The sequence below is a fragment of the Mauremys mutica genome, chromosome 9 (genome assembly GCF_020497125.1).
Source record: "Mauremys mutica isolate MM-2020 ecotype Southern chromosome 9, ASM2049712v1, whole genome shotgun sequence".
NCBI lineage: Eukaryota > Metazoa > Chordata > Testudines > Geoemydidae > Mauremys > Mauremys mutica.
The window spans coordinates 2191748-2215013 of record NC_059080.1 but is presented as its reverse complement, the minus strand read 5'-3'; the positions used below and the strand labels follow the sequence as shown (position 1 = coordinate 2215013).

The window sequence follows — 23266 nt, the reverse complement described above, 5'->3', positions numbered from 1 at the left end:
GTCTGCTCGGGGTTTGCACTGGGGCAGCAACCTTAGTCAGCCCAGTGCAAACCCCCTAGCACGCAAGGCCTGGATCACCCTCCTGATGCGAACTGTATCCCGACCACAATGGGACTGTGTGTGTGTGACGTGCGCCAGGCTGGAGCCTCAGCTTGTAAAGTCTTGGGGTACAGACCCTGTCTTCACACGTGTTTGTAAAGTGCTTGGCCTGCCACATAAGTCAATCGTTCAGAATTCAGGTGGACAAGAACTAAAGCAAAGCACCCTAATAAACGCTGACACCTGAAAAGCTCCCTGAGCCTGGCCCACTTTCCTTTCGTCACCCGCGTGCTGGTTCCTCTCCTGGGTCTCAGACTCCCTGCCTTCCCAGGGCCCCCGTCCAAGCAAAGGAGGAGAACAAGTCCTGGGCAAAGCCAAGGGGGGTGACAGGCTGGGTGCTGGGGGGCTGGCAGGATGCCTAGAGGAGGCCCCAGGAGCCCATCTGAGGGTGGAGGGCCAGACATCCTCTCCTGCACAGGAAGCAGTGTGGGGGGAGGGAGTCACTGCCACAGGAGCAGTGGGGACCAGGCTTGCACCCAGAGCTGGTGGGTCCCCCTGCAATGATGGAGAACCACAGCTCCATGGCTTGCAGCTCCCTTAAAGACACGCTACCAGGGCCTGTCTGGCCACGCTCCCTGGCTGGGGGGCAGTTACGCAGATCTAGGGGTCACTGCCTGCCCAAGAGTTTAGCCCTGAAGTTCTGGTTGTCCCTGCCCCAGCCAGGACCTTGACTCCCTGTGTGTACGCAAGGGAATGGTGTAATACCAAGGTAGCCGGCGGAAAGGGAATCAATTGCCTTTTATTGGTGGCCCGTTATTCAGGTTGGGCTGGATCCGCCATCCCCGGGCCACACACATGGCACTAGGGCAGCATGACTGTCCGGCTGCTGTTCCTCGCTGCCGTAAAACGCCTCTTGTTCCTCAGGCCGGAGAATCTCTCATCCAAGGTCAGGCTGGTCTGCAGGGGAAAGGGAGGGCTCAGCGTGATTCACACCCAGATCTGCAGGGGGTATTGATTAAAACACGCCAGGAATGTGCTTCTGCAGCCAGCTAGTCAATTAAACTATCCATCACATGGAGTTGTGCAAGGAGCTTGATTAAATGCATTTGGCTGGAAAACCTCCATCAGCACCAGACCCGACCACTAAAGTATCCTAGTCAGGACCGGAACAAGCAGGGGGCACCTGAGTGCACAGTATCTGGCAAGGAACTCGAGTAACCGCGAGGGAAGATAAAGCAGGAGCTTGGAGCTATTCTGGGTATGACAGTGGGAAAGCTAGAGCTGTGCGAATAACCAACGTTTTGATTCAGCAGCCAAACTGGAAAATCCCCAAACACGATTTCAGGTTGAACAAAATGTTTAGTTACCAAGATATTTTTTTAAACTTTTTAAAATATAAAATTGAAATAGTAAAATTCAAACAAAAAAGGGTTTTGAATCCAAATGGAAACATTTTGTTTGGAAAATCCGAGTGGTCACACGGCAACTGTGCCCTGCGGCCGTGCAGCACGGAGCCTGGCACCTCCAGCTGATCTGAGCATTCACACACTCGTGCCATCCGCTCTACCTGATTCGCCATCGCACGGAAGTTGAATCTTAGCGGCACTCCTCGGGGCTGGGGCTTGGCTGTCCTTGGCGGGGGTCTCCTGCCTCTGAGGAACGGCCACTTGCCTCCCGGCCTGTGGAATGGATGGAGCGTTTACTTAGCAAGCGAAGGTCGCTCGTTTTCAATCACTCTCTAGCAGCAGGCAGCTGAAAGGGCCACCTGCATCTCCTTAGCCTTTCTGGGGGTATGGTTCACTGCCGTCTTGAGGAGTGTGATTGACAGCGCCGCGTAGCTCCCAGCAGGCGTGCAGCGCGGGGGCTACAGGGAGATGCAGTCTGGGCCATAGCCCAAGGCACTGGAGCCCAGCCCCCCTCCACTGCTACTCCAGCCCCATGGCGGTGGGCTTGCTAGTTGCTGCCTGCATTGCCACTGCACGGCACGAAAGCCCCTCTTCCAGCCAGGGCCTGGAGCAGCATCACTCTCCAGTGCCCCTCTGTGGACCCACAGTACCCCCCATGGGCCAGTGGTGTCTCTCCAGCGGTTGCACAATATCAGCTACCACCAGCAAATGGAGCTGGCCCTTGAGTTCAAACAGACGCTTAGATTCCGAGGTCCCAGGTTCGCTCCCCACCACTAGTTCCACAAGCACTGTCCCTGCAGATCAAGCCAGGTAATGAATCAATGGGAGGAAATTGCAATCTGCTTTCAGTTATTCCAGGAGCAGAAAGAGGTCATATTGTCTGGAAATCTTAATCTGAATTCTTCACTCAGCTCTAAAGTGCAAAAGGGATTTCAGGGGGACCTTTTCAGCGTCACAGATCTTAGCAGCTTGTCTAAAACCATACACCATGGCCATGTACTCACATGTTGGTGTGGCTTGCCTGAGGATTACAGACAGAAATGGTTAGAACTGCTCCAGAGCTGGGCTGCAGCTGCCACCTGCCGGGGAAGAGAAAGTTAGTCCATTTGGTTCGCGTAGTGATTGTGTGTGTGTCTCTTTTAATTCTCCCAATTACCTTCTCATCCATGGTCGTTTGCCTTCTGTGTGTGGTTCTGTTTGCTGTAAAATAAAATGCAGGAGAGAGATTGATGTTAGAAGCTGTCCCTCCGAGAAATAATTCCCTCTAAAGTAGCTTAAAATAACGATTTTTACACAGAATATCACCACTCTACGGAGAATGGTCCTTTAGAATATTCACTAACTACTTATGCTAAACACTCTGTTCCGCCTCCTATTTGCTGTGATGCTGGGAGCACCTTCCCCTGACCTGAAGAAGAGCTCGGTGTGGCTTGACAGCATGTCTCTCTCCCCGCCAGAAGCTGGTTCAATCAGAGAGATTCCCTCACCCGCCAGCTCTCTCTAATATCCTGGGACCGACATGGCTCCAGCTGCATATCCCCAACAAGGCAGTGAATTTGGTTTTCACTGTAATGTATGGATTAGTCGGGGCTAATTTTGCTCTGTCCCTTCTGTCTTGCAGTCCAAGCAAACCCGATTTTATCGCCTATTCTACTGTTATTAGCCAGAGGCCAAAGTGGTAAGCTGAGACTCTGTGTTTGTAATCAGCGGCGGCTCCAGGCACCAGTGCTCCAAGCGCGTGCCTGGGGCGGCAAGCCGCGGGGGGAGCCCTGCCGGTCCCTGTGAGGGCGGCAGTCAGGCAGCATTTGGCAGCGCGCCTGCGGGAGGTCTGCCAGTCCTGCGGATTCAGCGGTAATTCAGCGGCGGGTACGCCAAAGTCGCAGGACCAGTGGACCTCCCGCAGGCAAGCCGCCGAAGCCGCAGGACCGGCAGACCTCCCGCAGGCAAGCCGCCGAAGCCGCAGGACCAGGGACCCCCCGCAGGGAAGCCGCCGAAGGCAGCCTGCCTGCCATGCTTGGGGCGGCACAAAAGCTAGAGCCGCCCCTGTTTGTAATGCAGCATTATCATTTAGTGCACGCTGCTCTGGGTCTGGGTCCTGAACATACTGATGCCCACGAATGCCCATGTGCTCTTGTTGGCACGTGGTTGCAGGATCAGGGCCCACGGAGCAATGCCAACAAGCATCTCAGTAATTTGGCTTGAACAAATAGTCTGAATGTTCACTATTGTAAGGGGCATGGTTGTCCATAGGCATTGGTCTGATCTCTGCCAGTAGCAGGAGGAGAGTTACTGAGGCCAGAAATGGATGTGACCCATGTCTACGCAGCGCCCGGGAGCAAGTCCCCCCAGCCTGCATCGACAGACTCCGGTGAGCAGGGCGCAGAGTGCTCCAGGACAGCGGTGTAGACAGCCCGTTGAAGATGCCAGGCTTCGCAGCCCATCCCCAGCCTGAGCTGCAGCTTCCAAGCACGGTCTGCACAGCTCTGTTCAGCATGCGCCCTGCTAACCCCAGGCTCTCGACCCAGGCTGCAGGTGCAGTGCTGTGGGCTGTGCACACACCCCCTTAGAGGCCAGCACCAGGACACGTAGACATGTGCAGGACACTTAGAACTGAGTGAACAGCATAAGAGCAACTACGGCCCCGATCCTGCATATGCTCACTCGCTTTTGGAATAGAGGCCCAGCTGGATTTCAATGGGTGAGGGGCCTTTGACACTCTGGGCCATGCACTCTGTATAACCATGGCTATTTCTCCCAGCTAATTGCAGAAGCAAGGATTCACATGTGGGGGGAGGGAGACAGGACGATTCACATTTAAATAATTATCAAGCTTGTCAGATCTTACAAGAGCCTGTGGCACACTGACCCCTCTGGTAAAGCTGACTTTGGATTGCCTCTGCTGGAAGGCTGGTCTCCTGTTTAGCGGGAAAGGCCTGCAATGAAAAGAAAAGAGGCAAAGTGACGAAACGATTGCCTTGAGGAGGAGCACTGGGAAAGGTCTAGTCATCAGCTTAATAGGAAATAATCTAACTGGGTTTGATTTTAAAACACATGAAAAGCAACCCAGGAACTGCCAGCTGCCCAGGGCTGGCAACGTTGCTGCTACGAGTCAGACGTTCCAAACGCTTCTCGTGCAGAGCTGGGAGGAGCCAAAGTCTCTTGGGCAGCTCTGCACTTGGCCTAACAGGAGTTATGCCATGGGACGTTGTGCTGGGACGAGGCTCCTGTGCTGCTCCCTGTTACACGATTATTCCCTTAGGAGCGGATCAAACAGTTAGTTTTATTCCCAGGACAATTTCTGAACGAAATGACAAACTAAAGTTTGGTGTTTTCCAAAAAGAAAAAAATGTCAACTTTCAAGTCTCAGATTTGGGGTTTCTTCCCTGCCTCCTCCTCTCTCTCTCTCTCGCTCCATATTTTAATTTGGGGGAAGGGAGTAAAAAAGGAAAAGGGACGGGACAGAAATTAGAAATCCAAAACTTGCCTACAGAAATGTTTTACGCATTGGAACACTTCAGTTCAAAAGGAAAGGAACGTTCTGGTTTTGTTTCAAATATTTTCATCAAAAAATCACATTTTGTTGACATCAAGCTGTTTTTGTGAAAAATTCCAACCGTCTCCAGCCGCTGTGTTGAATCCTGCCCCTTGCGCCCCTGTTCCCCAGGACACAGGAGTGGGTCCCTGAGCTCACTCACGCGTAGTGCAGCAGGGGACTAGTGCAGCCCAATCTACAACTCATACTGGCAGAGAAGTAACGGGGTGAAATACTGTGGCCTGTGTTACACGTCAGACTGGTCCCTTCTAGCCTTAAAATGTCTGCAGAGATCATCAGCCTCAGCTCAGAATTTCCCTGCTCTCCTTATTTTCAGTCCCTTGGGCTGAGATTCAGATCACCTTGCTGGTGTCAGTAGTGCCTTCTCCAAGAGTCGGCTCACTGGTTTCAGTGGTGCTTCCTGTGCAGTGAGGTACAATCTAGTGTGAATTAGGCTACTGGACTCTGGCTTTAAGGTTTTAGCACCTTTCCTTTATTTTATTTTCAAGTTAAATTTTCTGTTTTTATAAAGGCAAAAGTAACAAGTGCAATCAAAGTGTCGGACAAAATGTTTAATACAAGTTGAAATTCTAATGTATTATTAACAGTGGCAGAGGAAATGTCTGGTTATTAAACACAAGCATGCAGTAAGCTTATTTCCAAGTGATTTAGCAATACAAGAAGGAATATTTCATAAAGTACAGTGCACTCCATGGCTGCTGCACCTTGCCAGTCAATGCAGAACGAGAGGAGATTTAATAGCACGAGAGAGTCTTCCAAATTGACAAGGAAATAATTTCTCAGTCAGATCAATGTACCAGACTGTTTACCTTCTAGTTGGGGCTTGGCCAGGGAGTCCCGCTGTCCTGAATCTCTTGGGGCGCTGGGGTAGCCATCTCTGTGCTTCAGGCTGTCCGCTGTCACTGCTTTTTGTAAGCACTTCATCATGCTGGTTGCCCTAAAACATAGCAACAGCTCACTTGCGATCAGCAATAATTGCCGAGTTTGCTTTCTCAGTAGCCAGAGAAAAGGGTCACCCAATATGACAAAGCAGGGGATTAGTCTCTACCAGAATACTCGTATGAATGCTGTTCCTGATCTGTCCCCAGCCACACTGCCATGGGGGCCAGGCAGTGCTTAAATCTATTTGTTTGTTTGCTGGACTGACTTGCTTCCCTTTTGTACATGGTTGTACTTGGTCTGCTGGAAAGACTGAGTGTGTCCAAGCAGTCTGCGTTTCTCAGCACATCATTCAGGATGGGCTTTGTTTGGCAGTTTTCAGGGAGATTCATCCTTGGAATTGACTCACTCCCACTGTCCCCATGTTAATTTCACTGGGGCTGACTTCTCTCTTGTGCAGGGCAGTTGTAGCTGTGTCAGTCCCAGGATGTTAGAGACAAAGTGGGTGAGGAAATATCTGTTATGGGACCAGCTTCTGTTGGGGAGAGAGCCAAGCTTTCGAGCCACATCGAGCTCTTCTTCGGGTCTGGGAAAGGTACTCCAAGGGTCACCTTGTCTCTTATTTCCTACGTGACTTTTGTATTATTATGAAAGATCCTGATGTGTGTTTTTTCTTCTTTGATAATTGACATGGTATGTAATCGATCCCTTAAGCTTATTAAATCCTGAGATGTTTTGTGATCTTTCCCACTATGACATGAATATTTCCACTGATCTATGATATTGTAGCAACTTCTTTTCCTCAATCATGTCTCTCTTTTTTTAACTAATTAACAATTTTTTGAAATTATGAATGACAGGCTAGAATGTTTCAAAGGGAATGTGTGGGTGTATTATATTTCAGAGGGAAAACAGAAATGCCAAAACTTGTTTGTGGAGACACAGGATTATGCAAAGACAGTATGACCCCAGGTCACAACCCCCCTGAAATCCTGCCTCATTCAATAAACTACTGCTTACTGTTCACTCATGCGCTGAAATACCTTGCTGGATCAGAGCCTTAGAATGTGGAAGACCAGACACCTCAAAAGATCCCCATTCAGTAAAGCAGAGCTGCTGCATTTCTTCTAAATACTGCTACTTACTATCCCCCTCCATGGCTGTAGGACCATCCCCATCTCACTGTCCCCACCCACTAACCGATATATGTTTTCACAGACTCCTACTCCGTTAATTTCTGTGGAATGAAAGCTACCTTAGAATTATGCTCCCTAGCAACTACTTCCTACTTTCTCTTAATATCCTGCCATAGTCAGTACGTACCTAATTCATTACATGCCCTTTAAATAAGTACCGAATTCCATACACATGCAGTGCTGCCCTCTTTCACTATCAGGAGATTGTCATTATATGAGTTATCATTAGTTTTAAAAAACGTATTGAGCACATGTGAAGTACTATTTTCAAACCTTCCTAACCCACCCAAATCAAAATGGATTTCTACCATGACAGCAAAAGGCAACTCTCCTCCCGCAGGACTAGCTACATGCTACACTTCAGCTTTCTGTCCCAAACCATTTTGGTGCCAGAGATGTTCAAAACAAAGTTACAAGAATTATTTTAATGGCAAAGGTGTATTGTTCCCCTGTTCTCTCGATGCTAAAAGTAGTTGAATCACTTTTTCACTCAAACCTTAAAAACCAATCAAACAAAACCCCACTCCTGAAGGATTTCAGGCTGACACAGTGAAAGTCTGAGAAAGTCACAAGTTACCCCCAAGGGGAGTTTATCATGGCAGCAGTTGAGCACCTTAACCAAAGCTGTCGCTAGCACCCCTGTAGAATCAAAGACTATTATCCATATGCCAATGAGTCATACAGACCTAATCTTTCCAAACCCATTGAAATCAATGGATGTCCTCCCATTGACCTCACTGGGCACTGGATCTTGCCTTGTGTGGGCAAAACTGATGGTGACTCTTCAGCTATTTACTTGGGAGAGGCCACAGTAAGGGGAGGTGACCTGGAATCGCTGTAAGACAGGGCTGCTTTTGCACAGCCAAGCGGCACAGATTCTGTAAAATACATTGACACCATTACAAGCTTCACATCCTATAAGCCTAACTGGACAACAAAGAAAACATTCTCTGCTTAGACTCTCTTCTCTTAGGCAAGTCAAGATAAAAACCCCAGGCCCTTCCAGAACGCTGTGACACTGAGGAACAGCTGTGGATTCCTCCCCCCCGGCCCGCCTACCTCTGGAGCTAACGCCTGCCGGTTTAAAGGGCTCGCTCCATTTAATGTGGCAGCTACTCTTCCTCTTGGACCGGCCATGGCACTTCTAAATGGTCTCCTGTTATACTGCTGCTGTCCAAACCCTCTTCTAAATCGATTGGGTCCTAGGAAGAGAAACACCTGTTTTAGAATCCTTCACCACCTGGACTTAGGAATTTGAATGCTTCACCGGGTTCATTCACATGGACCGAAGGGTAACTCTGCTGACAGTGCTCAGGGAGCTCTGGAGGCACAGCTACTCTGGGTTAGCATTGTTATCAATCCTTATTTTGAAAGCACCTCTTATTTCAAAATGTGTCTGGTTGAAACTTAGTGTCAGCCTGGGAGCAACAATTTTAATAATAACAAAATTAAAATGTACTGGATTTTCTTAGTACAGGAGCTTGAAATGTGTTTTGGAATGGTGGGAGCTGTTTTGCTCAAAACCAAGTGAATTAATTTTTAAAAATGTAAGGGGGGTTTGTCTTTCCAGTGACTCGATTTCAAGGTTTAAAGCTGTATCTGATTTGATTTAGGAAAGGTCTGAATGTTAAGACTTAACTGACTTGTGGACAGAAGACAATTCTGACTTGTAATAAAGACAGTACCCCAACGAGCCTTCCCGTCTGCCGCCGGAGCGCCCATCCCCACATTGCTATGAAATAGCTGTGAGATTCCAGTGCCCTCTGGCCACTGACACGCAAATGAGCGCACGCATCTGGAGGATTAACCTGCAAAAGGCTGGGAATGGTCATGAATGCCCAGATGATGAGGCTTCATAAATGAACAGGGGTCTATTCCCTTTTGTAGCTTTATAAACCTTTGCATAAATTCTGCATCTACCTGCTGCTGCTGTTGGTAACAAAGGAGCAGTCCACGCACACACTGCTTAAAACCCATTTAGCTTTAGTGATATTTTCTTTTCTCAAAGCCTGTTCATGCTTTTGTGCTCTCTGAACTGTAAAGAGAGAGTAAAACAGCTCTTAATCTTTAGGTGAAGTTATGGTGCATTATGGTCTAATTACTATATGTGATAAACTCGTGTAGTCAGAATTGTTTGTCATTTTCAGAGAGGCCGTCTCAACAAACTGTATATTCACACTCATGTAGACATTATTGGTCAGGACATACTTTCAAGAACAAGCATAGCTCATGATGCTTTACAATGCTTAATATCTCCGTGCAGTTAACAAAACACTGCACTCTACATAACTTCAGTAGTGCAAAATGCAAAGCAGGTACAGTCTATCTACAGCACTGAGTCAATAATTCATGATGACTTGAGCAGCTAGAGATGAAGTGTTCTTATGAAGCACTGATGTTCCTTTGACACATGGGCCTCACAGGTGACGTCTGCACTGCAGTGTAAGCCCAGGGCTCAAGCCTAACCCCCCTTCCATCTACACACAAATCACACTAGCCCAGGGCTGAGACCCAGGACCCCAGAGAGATGGATGGGTTTGACCCAGGGTTCAGGCCCTGGGGCTTTGCAGTGTACATGCAGCCCCACTGGAGTCTTGTTCTGGAACTCTGCCAAAAGTACCCCACAATCCCACAGGCCGACTTCCTGTCCCCTGGACGGTGATGTTTTCCCACATTGTACCACCAACAAAGAGCTGCAGTGGCCACATTTTGGGAGGACACTAGGAGTTCTGGGATAGGGGTGGTTGGACACAAGCTCACACAACAGAGTGTGGATGCTGGAGGCCCCGGTTGGGACCCAGAGTTCAACAATTCCTAACCTAGAGTTACACATGAGTGTAGATGCTCATTCAATTTCTGACTACCTGCATTTACCAAGAACAAATCATGCCAAACCAACTTGATTTCCTTCTTTGACAGGGTAACTGGTTTGGTGGCTAGGGACTACATGGTGGACATAATATAACTGAACTTCAGCAAGGCTTTTGACATAGTCCCCCATGACATTCTGATAAATAATCTGGGGAAATGCAGGCTGGATCAACTACCATGCAGTGGATACATAATCAGTTAAACAACCGCAAACAGAGTAACTAATAATGGAATGATGTTGGACTGGAGGGAGGTCTCCAGTGGGGTTCTGTAGGGATCTGTTCTGGGTCCAGTGTTGTTTAACATCAATATTAATGACCAAGATGTAGACAGAGAGAGCTTACTGATGAAGTTTGCAGATGACACAAAGCTAAGGGGGCTTGCAACACTTTGGAGGATAGAGCTAAAATTCAGAGGGATCTTGATAAATTGGAGAACTGGGCTATAGCCAAGATGAAATTCAACAAAGACAAATGTAAAGTGCTGCACTTAAGGAAGAAAAACCAAATACAGAAATACAGAAAGGGGGAAAACTGACTTGGCAGCAGTGCGGCTGAGAAGGATCTGGGAGTTGTGGTGGATCACAACCTCAACTTGAGCCAGCAATGTGATGCTGTTGCAAAAAAGAGCAAATGCAATTTTTCATTGCATGAACAGAGGCACAGCATGCAAGTCACAGGAGAGTACCGCTCTACTTAGTGCTGGTTAGGCCTCAGCTGGAGAACTGTGTCCAATTTTGGTCATCAGTGTCTAAAAAGGATGTAGAGAAACTGGAAAGGATACAGAGGTGAGTGACAAAGATGATCAGAGAGCTGGAATGCAGCCCTGTGAGCAAAGGCCAAAGGAACTGGCTATGTTTAGTTTGGAAAAGAGGAGATTCAGGGGGGCTATGAGAGCCGTCTTCAGATACTTGAAAGGCTAACACAAAAAAGATGGAGAAAAGTTGTTTGTTCTTGCCACAGAGAGCAGGACAAGAGGCAATGGGTTCAAACTACAGCACAGCAGATTTAGATTAAATCTCAGGAAAACCTTCCTAACTGTAAGAACAGTAGGACAATGTAACAGTCGCCTAGGGGTATCGTGGAAGCTCCGCTGAAGGTTTTCACAAGGAGGCTGGATAGCCACATGTCTTGGATGATTTAGACACAACAAATCCTGCACCTTGGCAGCGGGTGAGACCAGATGACCCTGTGGCTTTATGATTCTAAGCCCTAGGCTCCCCAGGGTCTGCCAGATCGACCCTGGGCTTATATTGCAGTGAAGACAGAGCGCCCCACAGTGAGTACTGATGAAGGCTGTAGCCCCAACTGGTGACAATTGTTGGAAAGTTAGTTGAGGGAATATAGTAGTTCGAAGGGGAAAGAAGGGAAGGGCAGATGTAGGATGCTTTGGTCCTAACAGCAGTGAAGCACTAGGAGGGTGCTGGCTATTATGAAGAGGGGGCTGGCTGGGTCGATAGTCAATGGACATGGTGCCACTAGATGGCACTCAAGAATATGCAGCATTGTTCATAAGTTTTATAGGGTCAATAATGTCGTCTGGTTGTGGTGCCCTGCAAATGGCCACTCTAAATACTGGAGACTCCACTGCAGCAGTGGCTGCAGAATGAATGAAGTTGGTGCATCTGAGCAGGGAGGAAGAGAAGGGATAGAAAGCTGTGGTTTGATGTATCTACATAATCTGGGCGGAGCTGGGGGCCTTCCTCCAGGAAATTAGCTTTACACACGGATTTGCTCTGGAATCGTGTTCAGCATCTGAAGGAGGAAGATGCCTTTCACCCTCTTCTTCCACTGCTCCCTGGAACATTCCCCTCTCGCTCTGGTTGACAGAGGATGACTCATGGCCAGCCCTGGGCTCTCTCTCCTGGAGTCCCAAGCTGTTGTTAACCATTCTCCCATCCTGCTCTCCTTGTTCTGCCCCCATGGGGGTGTTTCTGTCTGCCCCCATCTTGTTTTTCTTCCTCGCCATGCCTGGGTTGTTCTCTCTTTGTTCCTCTCACCTAGCTGCCAGACGCCACCATCATGCTCCCCACCCACCACCTTCCCCGCAGGCCGGCGAGCCGGCTAGCATGGCTCTGCACAGGGAGAGAAGAAAGCAGGCTCAGCGGTGCATTTCCTTGCCACCAGGAGGCACTGAGCTCAGCGGTGGCTTTTCAGGGGACCATAAATCCTGTCTTAGCGACCACCTCTGAAGAGAACCCACCTGTCACAAGCACCTGCAGAGGCCACAGAACTTTCCCCCCTATAATTTAACTGTGAAGAAACTATGAAAAGTGACCAGCTGTCATCTGTGACCAGTGACCACATTTTCTTACTCCCTTGAGAGCTGGGCACCCGGCCAGCAGCTGCCGATCTTCGCTCTGCCTTCAGAGCCGGGCAGCCGGAGAGCGGTAGCTACTGGCCGGGCACCCAGCTCTGAAGGTAGCACGGTGGCCAGCAGCAGTGCAGAAGTAAGGGTGCCAATGCCATATCTTTGAAGAGAGACCACCTCTTACAAGCAACCACTTTTGCTCTTGGCAGGTTTTACTGTATTTCACTGGTGCAGCAGGAGGGATTAATACTAACAGGAGCCAGGGTCAAAAAATCCTGCTCCTGCCAGTCAGTTCACACTGCAAAGCCTCCACTCACTGAGGCCTGAGCTTGTGTAAATCACCACTGCTCCACTGGCTTCCACGGCGCTCCCTGGATTTACAGCAGCTGAGAGTCTGACCCAGAATACACTGTGTGTATGTTGCTATTTTAAAAGTTGCAGACCCCACCTCTGACGTAGTGGGGGCAATGTTCGTTACAGCAGATTTTCCTAAACTCAGCAGGGCATGCCGCTGATCAGGGGACTTGCTCTGTGCTGACACGGGGAGCTCCAAACTGTGTTTGTGCAGAGCACAGCTATGCTGGCAAAGAGCCTCCTCTGCCCCAGCAAGCTGAGTTCTGAGAGGAGCTCCCATGAGAGCAGAGCTTAACAGTCCCTCTTGGAGAAGATTTAACACAGAAACTCCAATAACCGCTTGGCATTGCAGACTCTCTGGAGCAACCCTCACCAAGTTTTAGGCCAAATTGCAATACAGGCAATTGCGTTTCACCTGTGTAAATCCCTTGCTGCTTTATTCAGAGACTCAATTCCCTCTCCCTGAAGTGTTGTGTTGCTGGTACTTGTGATAAGAACGATCACACTTCAGCCCAGAACTGGCTGCATTTCAGGGGTGATTGAATTGAAGTAAGCCCTTTCAGTGTATAAGGCCAAATTCTTGGCAGTGCTGAGCACCCTAAACTTCCACTGACTTCAACTCTGGCAGGGGCAGTGGGTGCTCTGTAGCTTACAGGAGCAAGTCTTAAATGCAGTTTAATCTGCAAAATGCTGAGGCTTGCAAAAACCACGATGTAAATTAAGAATAAGGGAATTTTTTTAAAGGAATACCTACACTAAAATTATGACAGACTATATCCCTATTTTCACTACTTTTACACAACTATGATACACATTGTACAAAGTATGCCTTGTGAAGTATCATTTGAAAACTCATCATTTGCTGATCATTATTGTCCTGGTAAAATATGTGTGGCAATGTTGTATGTAAAGTTATAAGATTCTCCTGTATTGTGCTACTGAGGCATATTCCAAATCTGGGGAAGCAGCCCAAATCAGTTCCTCAGAGACAAAAGTTTAGCCAGCACCACAGCCTGGTGTCAGCATAATCAAATGGACTATCACCTGGTTAAGCAGCCATTCTTTGGCAGGAAGAAGGGTGTAAGCAAGAAATTTACATTTTGGCAATGAAACAGATGCGGGTTCCAGTGTGAACAGACTGGCTGTCACCCGAACCCCCTCTGGAGATGATTCTCAAAGAAGAGGAAAAGATATAAAGATTAGGAACAGAGGATACAAACCACCTCTTTCCCCTCATCTCTACTCATGGCATCAACAATGTTTGAAAGACAAAAGAAGCATCATTGAACTGGGTCCTGGCTGAAGGAACTCAGCCAGACTGCTGTGAGCATGTGGTGAGAAAACCCTTTTTGCTTCAAGTTCACTTAGCTTATCAAGTTAGATATTAGTTTGCATTTTACCTTTTATTTCTTTGTAACCAATTCTGACTTCTATGCCTCATTCCTTGTAATCGCTTAAAATCTATCGTTCTGTAGTTAATAAACTTATTTTATTGTTTTTTCTAAACCAGTGGATGTTTAGATTGCAGTATTTGGAAACCTCCATTTGAGACAACAGGGTTTGTGCATATCGTTTTCTGCTAATTAAATGATGGACTTTCTATGAGCTGGTACTGCACAGAAGGAAGGAGCAGGGCAGTACAAGATGCACATTTCTGGGGACAAGTCTGGGACTGGGAGTTTGTGGTGTTGCTCTGCAATATAATTCAGGCATGGCTGGCTAGCAGCACTCATAGAATTCATCTGGGAGTGACATACATGCTGGAGGCTGTGTGTGAACAGACAAGGAGTGGTAGTTCTCACAGCAGAGCAGAGTAAAAGGAACCCCAGGTTGGAGAATTGAGGAGACACCGCCGTTCAGCTGTCCAGATTGTACCCTGGGAAATGTCACAAAAATCTTTAGTTTGACTTAGTTACCTCTGAGTTCCCTCTTGTCAATGGCTGAACAATGGTGGTTCAGGGTACAAGACCATCAACATCCTAAAAAATTTTTGTCCGATTTGCTAGGGTAAATTAAGAGTAACTTCTTCTGAACCGTAGCAAGTTGAGGGCTGCTCATTGTGCTGACTGAGAATGTACCAAGAACAAGGCAAACACCAACAAGACCTATGCTCAGTACTCATACTGCACTACATACCGTTTGCATTGAGAAGAGAAATAGTTAAGATAGAGCAGAATAATCCTTTAAAACCTTCAGCAAACTTGTTTAACAGCAGTAAAAAACAGATGGAAAAATTCTAAGATGCACAAAAGAAGTCATTTGAGCTTTGTGAATAAAAAGTAGTAGAGCCAATTTAGATTATTGTGTGGTCACACATTATTATTCAAGGCACATCCTAAAAATAATGGGTTCAAGCAAAATGACAAATTAACTCCAATAACTGAACTATCAGAGGGTAACCTAAGGGGTAATTTAAGTGTGTTCTGGGAAAAGGGGGGATTATGAAGAGTATAATTAAAATATGCAAAACTCAAAAGGGAAGAGTTGATATTAAGTCATTTTGAATTAGTAATTCATGAGGAAGGAAGGCGGGGGAGAAAGGCATGAAATTATGCTTTGAAAGAGCCTGGATATTCAATTGTTACAGACAAATTCCTTTTTGCTAAGCTACCAAGAGCAAAAGTAGATATTACAACCGTCCAGGATTAGAGAAGCAAAGGTTTGGGACGATATCGCTTGGTGTGCAAATGAACACTCAAAAGAGGAGAGTCAGTGTGGTTGGCTTCACAGGTGTCCTTCCATCCTAAACATCTCCTTAGTTCCTATGGCTGCACTTTAGCATGTACATACCTTGCAGGTTGCGTTGCATCCAGGTACGGAACCTGGGTCTCCCATTTCCATATGCTGAATTCCTGTTCTTGACTTGCTGCCTTCGTTTGTCCCCTACTAACTTTGCGCCTGTTTGTCCTTTCCTGTGGCGCTTTATGATGTCATCTGGATTGGAAAACACAAAGGAAAAAAACCAGGGAAAACTGCAATTTCAGCTAACATCACATTCCACTGAGTACTTCTAATTATCCTCCATATTGAAAACAAGGCTTGTGCTACGACAAACGAGGCTTGCCAAGTACTAAACGCCCCAGCTCGGTCCCATGGTGGTGGCGGCATGTGTAACTATAACTGTGAATGGAAGGTAGAAATGAACAGAAGCGTGGGTTCACAACCTGGGCCTGTGACGTGGTGACCACCTTCCCTCTCTTACAGCTAGACGTGGGGCGTCCAAAAACCTTTTTCTGCTGTACCCTAGGGTCACAGTTCGGGAAAGTTTGAACACTTGTGAGCTGGAACGTTCCATTCTGGCTACTTGAGAGCAAATAAACACCTGCAAGTAAAATAACGCACACACCATCCCAAAGTAAAGTCACCATTAAATACATTGCGAGCAACACAGAGAAACCGAGCGATTCACACCCAATCTCCTCATACTTACACCAGCTAGACAATATTCCCATTAGGTTTGGTTTGGTTTTTAATGGAGAAAAGACCTGCAGAAGGAATCAATCCGCTGTTTGTGGTACCTTAGAGACTATGCAGCTTAGGGAGAGGCAGGTTAGAGCTGAAGCATTGTTCCTCCTGTGAAGCCACAGCTATAGAGCATTAATTTAATAACTACACCTAATGCTGCTTGGTACCTGAATTTAATTAAGGGTCACATTCTGCACAGGCGCATATCTGGATTAAGTGCCTGGAGATCAGTCCTTATCTACAGCAATGTCCCTGAAAGCAGACTTTGGCTGTACGTGAAAATGGCTGTAGGGATTGGACCATGTATCTGCACTAGTCATACGCATCTCAAGGATGATTTAGTTGGGGTTGGTCCTGCTTTGAGCAGGTGGTGGGACTAGATACCTCCTGAGGTCCCTTCCAACCCTGATATTCTGTGATTCTAAGGGCAGAGAGATGTCTGGCCTCCGGTATAGCACAGAAAGCCAGATGCTGCCCAGAGATCCCGCCCTTGGCGTGGCCCTCACAAGGGGCTTTCTCACAGTCCTCCCCAGCCCCCTGCCCCCATAGACATTCATACATTGCCCCACAGGGGTAAGGAGGAGGCAGGGCCATGGATCTGACCCCTGCTGTGCCAGGCTCCGTGCAGTGTAATCCGGCTCACTGCTACCTCTGGGACAGTGCTGCAGCTTTGCACTGCCCCCATAGTGCACAACGAAGCCCTTGGTCCATAAGCAATTCGCCAGCAGCCACCCCCTGAGGATTGTAAGATGCTATACAACCATTAATGAATTAATTGTCCCTGCAACTGCACATTTTACAGATGGAAAACCCGAGGCACAGCAATGATAAAGGCCTGAAAGTGGGGTGATAAATGAGGAATCACACTCCTTAGGGGTCTGAGTTCATTTAATGTGACATCAGTAAAGGTGTATACCCCCGACAGTGTTCCCAACTCTCAGGGATCTATCGTGAGTCTTGTGATGTTTTTTCATAAAGCCCCAGCTCTGGGAGTTATGAGATTAAGTGAGAATCTCTGTTTCCATTTAAAAAATAAACGTAAATTTCTAGCCCTGCTGGCTGCAAGGAAAAACTTTGAAATTGTGAACCCTTCGAAAGCTCAAAAACCAGCAGGCAAATAAAAACAACCCAAACTGTATTATTATTATTTTAAAATCTCGTGACTTTTAAGACAATCTCATGATTTTCAGTGACCTGACTCAGGACTTTTGACTGCACGGGGTTGGTGATACTTCTCCAGTTGTTTGGAATGTGCACTCAAACCATTGGATGGGCCACATGAGCTGAAAAGTAATGGTCTTATCCAGCACGGAGCACTATAACAGCATGAGAGGAACAAACAGACGAGCACTGAGTGGGGAAATACCTGCATTTCATGGCAGGGAGGTAGATTCTCTCTAACAGATCCCTCCTCTGTCCTACACCAAGGGAACCAGCTATTAGGTTTCATGTTGAACAGAGGGATTCAGTTTCCATGTTTGCCCCCTGGCCAGCAGCAGCAGCAGCAGGTAGGTATTTTGGAAATCGCCCACTGCCTGTACAGGAAAAGGAGAGAGCAACCCGCTGGCCCTCGTCCTGCTCTATAACGGGTTAGTGACTGGGACAGCGCCACCTGTCAGCTCTGAGTCAGCCTCAGCCCCGCCTCCCCACACATGGGTAGAGAAAAGGGACCAGACCTCCACAGAACACCTGCTGCAGGGCCTATAATTAGATTCGGGGGGTTAACTGTTCGTTCAGTGGGGAGAGAGATACTGGGTCACGGTGCTCACAGCATGAGACCCGGCTGTTGGTCATGTCTTCTTTTGCTGGACTCTGTTGCCTTTCTGGGTGTAACATTATTGGTCCTGAGCCTGTACAATGCCACCCGTTCATATGGCTGCAATTAACTTTTCCTTTGATTAAACCCTTATACATTTAAACCTAAATTAGTGGCATTATGTCAGCAGGAAGGAGAATCTCTCTCTCTCTCTTCACCACTGTCTTACTCCAGTTTTTTGCTGGTTCAGCTCCAGTCAGGCACCTGTATTTCTGTTAGCTGCAGATTTCCATAAACACATACCTGTGCCTATAGACCACTGTGATAGGACATGCTTTAGAAACACTTAAACTAGACAAAAACAGCTATGCACCTTAGGATGGAGCATGGTGGTGCTGCTACTCTGAGAGGCTTCAGAAAGAGCTCCTGCCCCCCATGTGGGTTACTTAGGATGTGCCTGGGAGCTTTGCACAGTTTTGGAAGCTACCATCCATCTTTTACAAACTTCTTACACTCTCCACAAGGCAGCATGTGGACGCTGGATCACTTTATGCATGTTTCAACTGCTTTTAGCGAAATGATTCTGCTAAGAAACCCTCCCCAGTTAGCCAAAGGCTCCAGTTCTCAACAAGGTGGATTAAAATAATTCTAGGCTTTGTAACCCAAAGTGTTTTGAAGTCTGGTGCAAAAAAAAAAAAAAAAAGAAGAAGAAGAGGTTCAAGAAATGAAAAGTACCTTTAAAATTTCATATTTCCAAAACTCGTTCAATTTGCCTCAAACTTTCCAGAAAGGTTCCAACCTGTCATCAGATAATGTATATGGAATTCCAGGCAGATTGTTTGTTTTCACCAAATTAGTGGGGGAAGGACTGTCAAAATCAGGCTTATAATGGAGTGTTCACTTCACCGCTGCTTATGCAGAGACTGGTGGAAGGTGTGTTCTTTGATGGAGGTGGCCGCATGCCAGGAGATTTCCTAGAGCCATTATTGTGGGTACAAATCATTCCTCAAGTGCTTGTCATTTGTCAATCTCTACCAAAAATACCAAGAACCAAAGGAATACAAGTGAACAGTGTCAGGTACGAGGGAGGCTAGACTCCCTGCCTGCTTTTGTGATTTTGCGAACCCGTCTGCCGGGAGCAGAGCCCATGGGGTGATCTCAATGTTAATGTGCTTTAATGGTCTCACTGAAGTGTTCCTGTGAGGTTGGAGCACGGACATTTTTGAGATGCATTCCTAGCTGAGTCCCTGCTTGCTCCTGGTGGAGGTGGGAACAGGGAGCAGATGTTGGGATCCAAGGACTGATGGAAATCGCTCTCCCTTTGCTATAAGTGAAAAATACTCAGTTGTTTGCTTGACCACCTTTCCATGCTGAAAAGGAAATAGCTACAGCAACGGTTACCGTGGGCCTGTCTGGGACCCTTCTGTATTTCCATAAGTAAATGCTGTAGAAAAGAGACAACAATGAGGAAAAATAATGTTCTGCTGTGTGACTGTGCATAGGAACTGAGTCTTGGGGCTATAATATCAGCATCTGCAGTGGAGTGGGACAGATCTTCGGTCAGTGTCAGAGCAGAAATATCTAGCTTGATGTGTGACTGGGACGATCCAAAGGAGTTCTCCCTCCTCCCTTCTGCCTTTGCAGTATAAACTCTATCACAGAGGCCTTCAGCAGTGGGATTAGGAGCTATGGATCTGCTTCTGATCTCCCTTAGACCCACTTCACATCACGGTATCTCCTTTAACTTCAGTAGAGTTACTCCTCATTGACAGTGATATAAGGCCCAATATAGCTGAAAATGAAGAGCCAAAGACCTGATTTTGATGCTGAAAGTGTCTCCTTAGAGCTGCGGCCCCTACGTTGCCAAATTAACCCCCCCCCCCTTGAGGTAGGTGCACTTTGCAGGGATCACAAATAGTGAGAGATGGAGCATAAAGGTTCTGCTAAAAGTGAGCCTTCAAACCTGTCCTGAGCAGCGCCTTCCGCGGGAGCTCAGTCAGTCCAGAAGGGACAACCACACCTCAGAGGACCCAGTGCTAGGGTCACCCAGAGTGACCCAAAACAAATAGTGAAATTAGGGGGCACATCCTCAGCAGCTGTAAATCAGTAGAGCTTCATTGAAGTCAGTAAAGCTCCGTCAATTCACACCAAGCCAAGGATCTGGCGCTGGGTTTTCTGTGAAAACAATAGAACTTTCTGTTGTTCTGCTCCAGAAGTTCTACTGTGTCCTGATAGAAACAGTCCCGTGCAGCTATTAGAAGTACGAAGCTAACCCAACAATTCAAGCCTGGCAAAGTTTGTTTATAGAATGGAAATGTCAGTATAATAATCCTCCCGGATCTGTATCCCAAACCTCGTGACTTAATAAAAGGACAGTTGTTTATGCCCAGATCAACATATTCACTGCCAGAAAACGACTGCCCTAATGAGCGAGCTGCTATAAATAGTCTCAGCACCAAGTGACCACAGGCCCTGGCTCATGTTTTCATTTTGGCCGAGGGTCCATGTATGGGTCTCTCTCCGGCCTGCTGGGTTTGAAACTTTCAGCTCTGAAGTTAGGTTGTGTCTCAGCAGCATTCAGAGACCGTTTTTTAAACTATGATTTTTTCCCACCTGCTCTCTTTCTGCCATTTAACACACACACTACATTTATCACAGCCATACATTCTCTTGGAATGTAACCTTGAGCTTTCTATTGTATGGGGCATGGTCTGTATGCCTGACAGCCTGCTGTCTTTCTGTGTAATTCTATGGGGCACTGTCACATAACAGAAACCTCAAAATACAGGGGGGAAACCTGACAAAACAGCTACTCTGATGTTACTGGTCCTTGGGAAGGGGCTACTCCAGCTCCCTTTAATATCCACCGCACTTGACTAGGCCCCTAAAATTCCTAGATTTATGCTGCAACTGGGAACTAATTTTACTTATAAAGGCCGAATTTTTCAACGGGACATGACAGAATTGGGCATCTAATCCGCCTCATCCAGTCAAATGGCACTGGGTCAATTCCTTTTTCTAGTTTTCATTTATTAGCGCACAATTGAAAAAAGTCAGCATCCTTCCTGCTGCAGTATTTGGTTTTTCACCATGGTCACAATATTCCTCCTCCTTAGAGTAGACACATCCCAACTCTCCCAGCAAAGACCACATGTCATTCCCCTGAACCTGCTCACTGTAAATACCCAGAAACAAGCTGCTGGCCTGGGGCTGAGCCAAACCCCGCCTGCTGCTCCACCTGTGCACACTCAGGGTGTGGGGAAAGCAGCTCTACACCCGACAGCAGTTTCTTTTCTCTGGTTTTGTTTGCTTCTAGCACCAGACTCAACTGGCTGCGGAGCCCGGGGGTCCTAGCCTCGGAGATCCCGGCTTGCAGAATGCCAGCTGCGGCTCCCCGGCAGGTAAGCGCCGCTTGAGTCCTGCACAGGCGGTAGTTACAGGCAGAACAAGGAAAGGCTCAGAATCAGGTCTCGCCTCCCGCCAGCATTTCTGCCCCTTTGCAGAGGGGCGCCGGGGAAGCGCCCAGCCCGGGGGCGGGGATGATTTCATGGCACGGGCATTGTGCTGAGGGCGGGCCGCTGGCGGCCGGGCGCAGGCAAAGCTCGGGCTGCCGGGCACCTCCCGTTCACTGCCAGCTCGGGCGGCCAGGCCAGGCGCTCTCGGACTCCGGGACACCAGGCGCGGCGCGCCCCGGGGCAGCTCCGCCAGCCGGCCCAGGGGTCACCCAGCGGGGCCGGGCGCCGTGCCAAGCCCGGATGGGCCCCTCGCAGGGCTGCGGCAAACGCCAGCGCACGGGGCTCGGCTCGCCCCGTCCAGCCAAGGGGCTGCGCCCCGCGGAGCCCAGCGCAGAGACCGGGGCTGGCGGGGCCCGGCTCCCCTCCGGCTGCGCCCGGCGCACTGTGCGCTCTGCCTCTCCAAGCGCTCCAGGCTGCGCGCCCCGGGCGGCACCTACCCAGGGACATGTCAATCTCCTCCGCGCCCCGCTCCGGCCCCGCGCCGGCTCCCGGCTCCGGCTCCGGCTCCGGCCCCGCCGGCTCCATGGCCTCCTGCTGCGGATCCAGCGCTGGGAGCGGAGAGGCAGTGCCCAGCCTGGCCGGTGCTCCGGGCGCGCTGCCCAGCTGCCCGTCCCCGCCCGCCGGCTCTGCGCCCAGCTCCTCTGTGCGCCTGCCTGGAATGTGCCGGGCCGGAGAGTGCCAGCCGGCCAGCCAGCACCCACCCCTGGTATCCTCCCCTGGCACCACCCCTGGCACCCTCCCTTGGCACCCACCCCCGGCACCCACCCCTGGTATCCTCCCCTGGCACTCACCCTGGCACCCACCCTGGCATCCTCCCTGGCACCCAGCCAGCACCCACCCCTGGTATCCTCCCCTGGCACCACCCCTGGCACCCTCCCTTGGCACCCACCCCGGCACCCAGCCAGCACCCACCCCTGGTATCCTCCCCTGGCACCACCCCTGGCACCCTCCCTTGGCACCCACCCTGGCACCCAGCCAGCACCTACCCCTGGCACCCTCCCTTGGCACCCACCCCTGGCACCCAGCCTGGCACCCACCCCTGGTATCCTCCCCTGGCACTCACCCTGGCACTCACCCCAGCACCCACCCTTGGTATCCTCCCCTGCCACCCACCCCGGGCACCCGCTCCGGTCAGCACCCACTCTGGGCACCCACCCCACTTCGCAGCCAGAACCCGCCCCAGACACCCTCCCCAGCCCCCAGCCAGTACCCACCCCTGGCACCCACCCCTGACACCCTCCCCAGCACCCGGCCCTGGCACCCGCCCCAGTCCCCAGCCAGCACCCGCCCCTGGCACCCGCCCCTGGCACCTGGCCAGCACCCACCCCGGCATCTACCCCTGGCACCCTCCCAGTCCCCGGCCAGCACCCACCCCTGGCACCCTTCCCAGCACCCAGCCAGCACCCACCCCTGGCACCCGCCCTGGACATCCTCCCCGGCCAACACCTGCCCCGGACACCCTCCCCAGCACCCAGCCAGCACCCTCCCCAGTCCCCAGCCAGCACCCACCCCAGGCACCCTTCCCAGCACCCAGCCAGCACCCACCCCAGACACCGTCCCCAGTCCCCAGCCAGCACCTGCTCCGGGCACCCTCCCCAGCATCAGCCAGCACCTGCCACAGGCACCCTATCCTGCCAGCCAGCATCCACCCCAGACACCCTCCCCAGCATCCAGCCAGCACCCCCCTACACAATCCCCCCAGTGCCCAGCCAGCAGGCACCCTCCCCCAGTGACCAGCCAGGACATACTCTGCGCTGCTCCAGGCATCCTCCTTCAACACACACTCAGCCTGTACCCTCTACCCCACCCGTGGCACATTCTCCCAGCACCTATGTGCCCCAAGCACCCTTCACCCCCCTGGGCACCCTCTTCCAGCACCAACCCAGCCTGCACCCTCCACCTCACCCTGAGCACCCACACCC

At 49.6% G+C, this 23266-nt stretch overlaps 1 protein-coding gene across 1 annotated transcript; it reads right to left on the bottom strand.

Moving 5' to 3' along the window:
* Positions 1-818: 818 nt before the first annotated feature.
* LOC123377662 (UAP56-interacting factor-like) lies at positions 819-21944 on the bottom strand. The gene is made up of 9 exons (XM_045030835.1): positions 21782-21944; positions 15399-15542; positions 8133-8275; positions 5808-5935; positions 4291-4378; positions 2602-2645; positions 2450-2524; positions 1607-1718; positions 819-996 (listed from the first exon to the last, which is right to left on the bottom strand). The coding sequence occupies exons 1-9, from the start codon at positions 21867-21869 to the stop codon at positions 901-903; spliced, it is 918 nt and encodes a 305-aa protein (XP_044886770.1). The 5' UTR covers positions 21870-21944; the 3' UTR covers positions 819-900.
* Positions 21945-23266: the final 1322 nt, after the last annotated feature.

What these genes read in the sequence shown, in the direction of transcription:
- LOC123377662 (XM_045030835.1), bottom strand. Translation starts at nt 21,869, where the DNA reads ATGGAGCCGGCGGGGCCGGAGCCGGAGCCGGAGCCGGGAGCCGGCGCG. An exon ending in GGCAGGCGTTAGCTCCAGAG is followed by an intron (nt 5,936 to 8,132) that starts GTAGGCGGGCCG and finishes GCTATGTTTTAG; the next exon opens with GGCAACCAGCATGATGAAGT. An exon ending in AAACGACCATGGATGAGAAG is followed by an intron (nt 2,525 to 2,601) that starts GTAATTGGGAGA and finishes CTTCCCCGGCAG; the next exon opens with GTGGCAGCTGCAGCCCAGCT.